General features: G+C 43.8%; 1 protein-coding gene across 5 annotated transcripts in view; it reads right to left on the bottom strand.

The window, feature by feature from the left end:
• The window catches only part of LOC123517094 (RNA-binding protein 24-like), a 97674-nt gene extending 90905 nt beyond the window's left edge, over nucleotides 1–6769 (bottom strand). For 3 of the 5 annotated variants that reach the window (XM_045276979.1, XM_045276982.1, XM_045276980.1), the window contains exon 1: nucleotides 6375–6769. In XM_045276979.1, coding sequence (XP_045132914.1) covers nucleotides 6375–6617 — 243 coding nt within the window. In that variant the 5' untranslated portion in view covers nucleotides 6618–6769. The remainder of the gene's footprint in view (nucleotides 1–6374) is intronic. The other 2 variants (XM_045276981.1, XM_045276983.1) reach the window with 1 other exon arrangement.
• Between the last annotated feature and the right edge of the window lie 2975 nt (nucleotides 6770–9744).

The following is a 9744-nucleotide window of genomic DNA, read 5'->3' as shown; positions in this document are numbered from 1 at the left end:
AATGGCCAGATTCATTATTATTCTAACCCTAACAAATGTTTCTGATGCTGTATAAAATCGCCAAAATAGTAACCAGAATGAATATGAAAACGCGTCATGGTACTAAAAGGGGTTAACTTATTTTGGATGCACCTTTACTTAATTACTAATCACTTAAGAGACATTTCTTTGATCTTCATCCACAGCTGAACGTTGTATTACCCAGAAGTTGCTAAATCTGTTCTCTCTTTTCACTCTGTTCTGTTTGGTAGATGTCTATAAAGTTGCTATACATTAATTTTTGTGTCGTTTATTGTTGCACGCAGCCGTGAAAGGATTGGGGGAGGAAAATCTTTGTTTGTTATAATACGTAGATGTTTTTTTTTTCCTTTTCTCGTGGAAAGAAATGGATATAAGAAAATGTATTTAGAAAAGAGGTAGTTTATGGTGTCGTTCCACAAAAAATAATAAACAAACTTCAGAAAATGAGAATGAAAAACAGGAAGTGGAATAAGGAGAAAAAAATCGAGAGGACTACTACTACTACTACTACTACTACTACTACTACTACTACTACTACTACTATTATTATTATTGATTTATATGAAGGCATTAAACCTCCCCTTCCTTCACTGAGTTGGACACTTTGCTTCAATCTCAACACGTGTAACCTTTCCACATTCTATCAATTATCAGTCCTATGACCTTTAAAAGTCTACCAGTTGTCAGATTCTGTAAGGAGACTATGGGGAGTGGGGAGCAGATCAGAGGAAAAACTGAGGAGAGGCACATCCACTGTAACGCTGCGGAAATAAAGCCACGTTTAGCTCCTCGAAGTCTGCTAAGAGGCTCTCAATATTGAAGCTTCGTGATGTTGTTAGTCGATGGGGAGACATACAAACGCGTAACAGTGGGAATGAAAGCAGGACACTCGAAGTTAGGGTTTGGAAAAGGGATACCGAGCAGATAACGGAGCTTAAAACTGAAGGAAAACAAAACAGTGTAAGTGAACGCACGTCACTTCAGATCTAAACGCCTTATTCAGAAACGCTTCCTTCTCTCACTGCCATCATCTACAAAGGCCACAGAGAGACGATTAGCCACGTTTTAAAGAGTATTTTTTCCTATTGGCAATGCAGAAACCTTATTAACATGTCACTAGAATTATAGACACACCCTTAAAAAGCCGTAACACTTTAACTGGAGCCCTTGGAAAATACTGGAAATGTGGCGTAGAAGTGTTTCAGAATAGGTGCCTAAGAAACTATCAATATTTAGAGGTCCGTAAGGAGAGGAGGAGCAGGTATGGGAGTTTAAGAGTTGAACGAAAACACAAGAACAAAGTGGAAATAAAAAGAGGTTATTTAATTATCCATCAATATTCAGAGTTCCGTAAAGAGAAAAGAAGCAGATATGGGAGCTTAATAGTTGAACAAAAGCACAACAACGGAGTGGAAATAAAAGAGAAGAGTATTTAAATGATCTGTCAGTATTATGCTCCGTGAAGAGATAAGGAACAGATCTCATGACACAAAAATTGAGGAAAAAAACACAGAGTATCAGTGAAAGCGGGTTAACTTAACATAAACTAGCAGTTCATCATTATTCAGGTTGTGTTAAGATAAGCAATAGATCAGAAAGCTTTACTCTTCAATGTAAAAGAAATGAGGGCGGAAGATTACTCGTAGTTTAAGAATTCATAAATATCAGTTACCACGTGTTTTGCGAAGCTAGTCGGCAGGTTTGAGCACTTGGAAATAAAGGCAAACACACGTGAAACCAACAAACACCAACGATCAACTCGACTTCTGACCACGCATGTATCGTCACCAGCAGTAAATCTTCTACCACCTTTCTTGACCTGACCTGACCTAACCTAACCTAACCTAACCTTACAGTCATTATCAGTAAATCTTCTACCACCTTACTTGAGATGACCTAACTTAATCTAACCTAACCACCCCTTACAGTCATTATCAGTAAATCTTCTACCACATAACTCGACTTCACCTAACCTAACCTGACCTGACCACGCCTTACAGTAACATTCTTCTCCCATTCTCCTACCTACCATGACCTGACCTAACCTAACATGACCACATCTTACATTCATTCGCAGTAAACCTTCCTTCACCTAACCTGACCTAACCTAAGCTAGTCTGTACATACACTATAAAACATTCTCCTACCTATACCATGACCTAACCTTCTTCCACCTAACCTGAACTCACTTAACCTAAACTATATAGTCTACACATACACTATAAAACATTATCCTACCTATACCATGACCTGACCTGACCTAACCTAACCTGACCTGACCACATCTTAACAGTCATTAGCAGTAAACCTTCTTCCACCTAACCTGATCTAACTTACAGCCCTACTCAGAAACGCTTTGCACTCTCACAACCACTATTTCCAAAGGCTCTAATTGAAGATACTCATGTTTTTAAGGGTACTTTTATGGTTTTGGTGATGGATTAGCAAGATCATAAGGAGAAACTGTCTTGAAAACCCAGCTAATTGTCTAAAGGGGACTTGAAAAATGGTCGTGGTGAAACTTAACCTAACCTAACCTAACCTAACCTAGTCTGCACACACACTATACGTAATAATAATGGTAATGTGTATAAAATCACAAGTAACTATCTAAATTGTATATATTCTTACCAACAACATATAAAGCCAGAATATTTTTACACTATAAAATTCCCTCTACTGATAAGAAGATAACATTGGTTACCTAAACCTTAATTATTCCAATATTGGTTTTTAGTCGAGAAAACTTTAATCTCTCTCTCTCTCTCTCTCTCTCTCTCTCTCTCGTTACAGACACTACAGGAAAAGATGTGTTTGTGTGTGTGTGTGTGTGTGTGTGTGTGTGTGTGTGTGTGAGAGAGAGAGAGAGAGAGAGAGAGAGAGAGAGAGAGAGAGAGAGAGAGAGAGAGAGAGAGAGAGAGAGCAACAACCCAATGCAGTGTGACGGAGAAGAGAGAAAAGCAAGAAAAAGAGGAGGAGGAGGAGGAGGAGGAGGAGGAGGAGGAGGGAGGAGGAAAAGTAGTAGGAGGAGGAGGAGGAGGAGGAGGAGGAGGAGGAGGAAAGTAATGGCACGGGAAGAGAGAGGGAGATGGTAGGGAACAGTGAGGACGAGAGAGAGAGAGAGAGAGAGAGAGAGAGAGAGAGAGAGAGAGAGAGAGAGAGGGAGCTGGCAAAGGAGGGAGGAAAAGGAAGAAAGAGGGAGAGGGGGAAGGGAGGAGTGAGGAGGCACTGCAACAGGCGACAGAGGGAGCTGGAGAGAGAGAGAGAGAGAGAGAGAGAGCAGACAGGAATTAAATTAAGGAAAAAAATAAGAAATGTAGCAGAAAAGACAGTAGGGTAAGGGAAAAAATGTCATGGAAAAAAAAATGTAATAGAAATTTAATGAAAGAGGAAATATAAATTAAAGACTGAGATATAAGAGAGAAGAAAAAAAAAGAGAGGGGAAGAGGGGGCCAGGAAGAAGGAAGAAGGAAGAAGGAAGGAAAGGGAGGACAAAAACACAGAAAAAAAATAAGGAAGAAAAGAGAAAAAATCAGAAAAGAAAACAAGGAAATAAGGAAGCAATTGGAGAGCGGAAAAACAAGACAAGGAAAGAATGAAGAAAATAAAACGAAAATAGAAAGAAAAAAAGAGACGAGACGGAAAGACAGAAAGAAAGAAGAGAAAAATGAGCAAAAAAAAAAAAAACACACAAGCAAAAATAAATTAAGAAAAGACGAAAAGAAAGAAGAAAATACAGAAGACGACAAAGTTAGCTCGTAGAGAGAGAGAGAGAGAGAGAGAGAGAGAGAGAGAGAGAGAGAGAGAGAGAGAGAGAGAGGAGGTACGGGTGGAGAGGGAGGGGAGAGCGAGAGAGAGACGACAGTGGCAGTGGGAGGTAGCAGGGAAGGGAATGGTAGGGCACTAAAGGGCACGGCTGGGGGTATGGCAGGGGGCACGGGGCAGGGGAGGGCAGGGTGTGACAGGGAAGTTCGCCTCGCAGGGAGCAGCGGCAGTCAGACCAAAATAGTAGCATTAGTCCCAGCGTGGCTCTCTGCCATACGAATGCTCCTCCTCCTCCTCCTTCTCCTGGTCGTCGTCTTCTTCCTACTTTTCCTTCTCCTCCTGCAGCAACACCTACCTTCCTCCTCCTCCTCCTCCTCCTCCTCTCTCTAGATGTTTTAATGTACCTAATGTAATAGCTATATCCTAACTCCTACTCCTCCTTCAACCTCTTCCTCTTCTTCCTACTCTTCCTTCTCCTTCCGCAGCATTACCTACCTTTAATTCCTTCTCCTCCTCCTCCTCCTCCTCTTTTACTAGTGTTGATGTAACTAACCTAACCTAACCTAATCACTTAATCTAAGCTACCTTCTTCTCCTCTTCCTCCTTCAATCTCCTCGTCTTCGTCCTACTCTTCCTTCCTTCTTCTATAGCTGTATCTAATCTAACTACACCTTCTTCCTTCTTCTTCCTCTTCCTCTTCTTTGTCTTCCTTCTCCTTGTTGCCTTCTTCCTATTCCTGCTGCTTCTCTTTCTACCTAACCTTACCTATATTTTCGTCCTCTCTCTCTCTCTCTCTCTCTCTCTCTCTCTCTCTCTCTCTCTCTCAGTCTTTACATCCCTACTCTTCCTCCTCCTCTTCACCATGTCTTTTGTCTTCTCCCTAGCTCCTATTCTCCTCTTCCTCCCATTCTCTTATCTTCCTCCTCTCCCTTCCTCTCTCTCTCTCTCTCTCTTTCCTACCTTCTACAAAAGCTCCTCCCATTCACAAAACACCTCTACCCTTCGTTCCCCCTTCACTCCCCCCTCCCCTATTTCCTCTTCCCCACCTCCCCTCACCCCTCCTACGGGAAGTACTTCACAGGAGAAAGAAAACATTAAGCAAAACAGACAGGGAGAAAAAAAAGGGGAGGAGGAAAAAAAAAAAAGAGGTATTCTCATCCTTCCTCCTTCTTCTCCTCTTCCTCTTCTTCCTTCTTTTTTTTTTTTCTCGATCCTTCTTTCTTCATCTCGTTAGTTTCATTCTCTCTCTCTCTCTCTCTCTCTCTCTCAGGGGGTAAACACGCAGGGAAAAGCATAGATAGAGGAGGAAAGAGTAGAAGAGGGGGATGTAATCTCTCTCTCTCTCTCTCTCTCTCTCTCTCTCTCTCTCTCTCAGCATCCATCCTTGAATAAATTGCCTACCTATGTTGTGTATGTGTGTGTGTGTGTGTGTGTGTGTGTGTGTGTGTGTGTGTGTGTGTGTGTGTGTTGGCAATAACAGTGAGCATGGGCGTGAGTGAGTGAGTGGTTGACTGCTGCTGATAACTAACAGTGTGTGTGAGAGAGAGAGTGGATGAGTGAGAGGCTAAGTGAGTGGATTTGTTTGAGTGTGTACGTAAGAGAGAGAGAGAGAGAGAGAGAGAGAGAGAGAGAGAATATTGAGTGCAGGTAGGCAGATATGGACAGACGAGCGTGTAGACTAAGGGAAAAAAAAGAGAGAGAGAGAGAGTGAGTGAGTAAGTGGGTAAGGAGAGTAAACAGGAGAAGGTTAAAAAATAAAAAGATAAAAAGAAATAACGTAAAAAATAATAATAATGTCATGGAATACTGTATGTGTGAAGTGCGTGATCTTACATGCCTCCCCTTCCACTCCCTCACCTCTCTCTCTCTCTCTCTCTCCTGCTCAGTAAAAACACACATGACTTGATTCAAAATTCATCAGTAGTGTTGTTTTTTTTACTTTTTTACGTGGTCACTGCAGAGAGAGAGAGAGAGAGAGAGAGAGAGAGAGAGAGAGAGAGAGAGAACCATACCTAAAACAATTTACACCTCGTCATCAATACACTGCAACGACACGCTACCTAAGAGAGAGAGAGAGAGAGAGAGAGAGAGAGAGAGAGAGAGAGAGAGAGGGTAGTACAGCGCGGGTTGGTTGGATGTGGCAAAGATAACCAGCTGGGACAGAAGATAGCGCATCCTGGAGAGAGAGAGAGAGAGAGAGAGAGAGAGAGAGAGAGAGAGAGAGAGAGAGAACAACACAGCCAAAATAAACGTACCGTACTGCACGAGCGAAAGCAATAAAAATTAACATTACAAAACTCTGCGTGATTATTCCTAGTCACAACCATCCCGCCACTTCCCTGACTGACAGACTGACGCCGACTGGCCGCTGAGAGTGACACAGTCGCTTCTAGAACACAACAGTACACATACGTAACCTTACACATAATACCACCACCAGGAGGAGGAGGAGGAGGAGGAGGAGCTAAAGGAGGGCACTGCATGAAAAAATAATAAAAACACACAAAAAAATATACTATGCCAGATGAGCGGCGGTAGTTCAATATAGTATGACGTGTGTGTGTGTTTGTGTGTGTGTGTATACTTACAAACCCGTAGCCTCGACTCTTTCCCGTCTGTCTGTCCGTGATGACCACCGCCTCCTCGATCTCGCCATACACCTCGAAGTGCTCGCGCAGGGACTTGTCGGTGGTGTGGTAAGGCAGACCGCCGACGAAGATCTTGGTGAAGGTGGTGTCCTTCTGGTTCACGCCTTCTAACGCCTGATGGTGCAACGTGGGCGAGGTGATGGCAGAGGACATGGAAGCGGGCAGCGCGCCGGGCATGAGCATGATGGCGGTGTTGGGGGTGGAGGTGAGTATGGTGGTGGTGGTAGTGGTGGTGGTGAGCGGGTGTGAGAAAGAAGAGAGAGAAGGAACAGAGACGAGGACGGACGCCACGGAAACGCTCACGACCACGGTTCACTGTAGACTGACCTGGCGGCGGCGGTGGTGGTGGCGGTGGTGCTGCCTGGCTTGCTCCTTCCCCCCCTTACCCTCCCCGCCCTCGGCCCCCTCCTCCTGCACCTCCCCTTCCCGAATGGCACCCTGAGTTGCGGTGCCAGCTATTCGTCACCCGTATTGCTTCCGTCAGACGAGTTTCTCTGATGATGCACTCCAACTCACACCACATATCGCGGCTTATAACTCTTTGAAACCTGTATTTTAATGATATTCCTGCCGCTGAGCCTGAGATAGAGGTAAAGGACTAGCTGGCATCGCTGGGATAGGCACGCGCTCGGCTGGAGCGCATGCGCGTTAGGTAACATTAGCCACGTGGGTCGCCAGCAAGAGTCGCCAGCAGCAGCAGAGATGAGAGGTGTGTGCGTGTGTGTGTGTGTGTTTGCAGCTGCCGCCGACTGCACGCACAGACGCACGCACTTCAAAAAGCAGACTTGCAAGGAGATTTGCGACGACCTTCCCGCCCTTCATATCCTACACACACACACACACACACACACACAGCACGTCGCGCCTCTACATCAACACACACGTGTCACCCTCACCAAACACCCCCACGATTTTCAACAAACAACGAGAGAGAGAGAGAGAGAGAGAGAGAGAGAGAGAGATTTATTAAACAGCTTTTCTTGGTACTATGAACTCAATGAAGGATATCAACTGGAAATAAAAAAAAAAGTGAATAAAAAATCCAGCCCTGTACATTTCAACAGTTGTAGAGAAATCAGTGACGTAAGCAATGATAACAGATGTTGGTGGTGAGAGCGAAGAGTGATGGCACACTAATGAAATAACACCAGCCACCAAATGACACACACACTTATGGAAGTGATGGAACCTTTGTAAGCAAATGGATTAGCGCCTATTTTTGAGTTATACAAATTGTGGTGATGGAAGTAGTAGTAATGATAATACTGATAGCAGTAGTAGTAATATTAGTAGTAGTAGTAGTAGTAGTAGTAGTAATACTGATAGTAGTAGTAGTAGTAGTAGTGGTGGTGGCAGCAGCAGCAGTGGCAGTGGTAGTGGTAGTAGTGATGGTGGTGGTGGTGGTGGTGGTGGTGGTGGTAATGCTGATGGTGGTGGTGGTGGTGGTGGTGGTGGCAGCAGCAGTGGCAGCAGTGGTGGTGGTGGTGGCAGGTGGTGGTGGTGGTGGTGGTGGTGGTGGTGGTGGTGGTGGTGGTGGTGGTGGTGGTGGTGGTGGTGGTGGTGGTGGTGGTGGTGGTGGTGGTGGTGGTGGTGGTGGTGGTGGTGGTGGTGGGTGGTGGTGGTGGTGGTGGTGGTGGTGGTGGTGGTGGTGGTGGTGGTGGTGGTGGTGGTGGTGGTGGTGCAGTGGTGGTGGTGGTGGTGGTGGTGGTGGTGGTGGTGGTGGTGGTGGTGGTGGTGGTGGTGGTGGTGGTGGTGGTGGTGGTGGTGGTGGTGGTGGTGGTGGTGGTGGTGCTAGTGGTGGTGGTGGTAGTGGTAGTAGTGGTAGTAGTGGTGGTGGTGGTAGCAGTACTAGTAGTAGTATCAATAGAAGAAATAGCAGGTATGTGTGGTGTTGACTTTAGTGGTTAGTGGTGAGGTTTATGAGTAGTGGTGGTAGAAATTATACGAATATAAACAAGAGACTTGAGGCCAACCGATGTGAGGTCTGTGCTCATGATAGAAGTAATGGTAATAATGTGAGCAGTTGAAGAAACGAGGTGAGAATGCAGTGGCTGCTAGTGGCGGTGGTGATGGTGGTGGCATGCTACATATGTGGTGAGTGGTGATGGCACAGGTGTAAAGCTCACCTGCCGCCCTCAGGCTAGTCGTCCTCGTCCACCACCACCACCACCACCACCACCTGCCGCCACCGCCCGCTGCTGCTGTTGCTCTTGCTCCTCCTCCTCCTCCTCCTCCTCCTCTTCCTCCTCCTAATCTTGCTGCTGCTGCTGCTGCTGCTGCTCTTGTCCTTGGTCCTGACAATATGAGCTGCAGCTTAGAGAGGAAGATAATACACGTTTGCTTTATATATATTATCCCTCTTGCCGCTGCTATTGTTACTGTTACATATTAGTATGATTTTTGTTATTGTTATTACTATTATTATCATTATTATTATTACTATTACTATCATTATTATTATTGTTATTATTATTATTATTATTATTATTATTATTATTATTATTATTATCATTATTGTCATCCTTATCATTATTAACGTTATTGTTGGTGTTCTTGTTGTTATCGTTGTTGTTGTTGTTGTTGTTGTTGTTGTTGTTGTTGTTGTTGTTGTTGTTGTTGTTGTTGTTGTTGTTGTTGATACTAATACTGACCTATTGATGATAATGATGAAGGCAAGGATGATGATAAGGATCACATTGTTATTGTTGCTACTGCCGTAATCATCACCATCGTCATTACCATCATCATCATCATCATCATCATCACCAACATCATCATCATCATCATCATCATCATCATCATCATCATCATCATCATCATCATCACCATCATCATCATCATCATCATCATCATCATCATCATCATCATCACCACCGCCACAACAACAACAACAGCAACAATAGCAACAACAATTTCCCACTCACTAATCTATATCATTAAATACATGTGTTCATAACTCGTTTCTAGATGAAGTATGCTTTTTACTCTTATTTATGAATTAGGGAGCTTGATCAAGGGAAAAAAGAGAAAAAAAGAAAAGGAAAGGGAAAGCAGATGATGCCTTACAAAAAAAAAAAAAAGTAAAAATTCAATGAGTAAGGATAATCTATTTTCTGGTGAGGGTCCTGCTATAATGATGATGATGATGATGATGATGATGATAACTTCCTCCATCTTTAATCCTTTCCTAATTACTACTTTTGTATATAATCTTGTATACATGACCAGTATTATATCCTCTTTGTTTCAGAATCTTATACACCCGATCACTATTGTAACCTATTTTCACTTAAACACTTCTATTAGATCC

The sequence above is a fragment of the Portunus trituberculatus genome, chromosome 41 (genome assembly GCF_017591435.1).
Source record: "Portunus trituberculatus isolate SZX2019 chromosome 41, ASM1759143v1, whole genome shotgun sequence".
Lineage (NCBI taxonomy): Eukaryota > Metazoa > Arthropoda > Malacostraca > Decapoda > Portunidae > Portunus > Portunus trituberculatus.
Note: the sequence above shows the minus strand (reverse complement) of the source record. Positions and strands in the feature narration are given on the sequence as shown.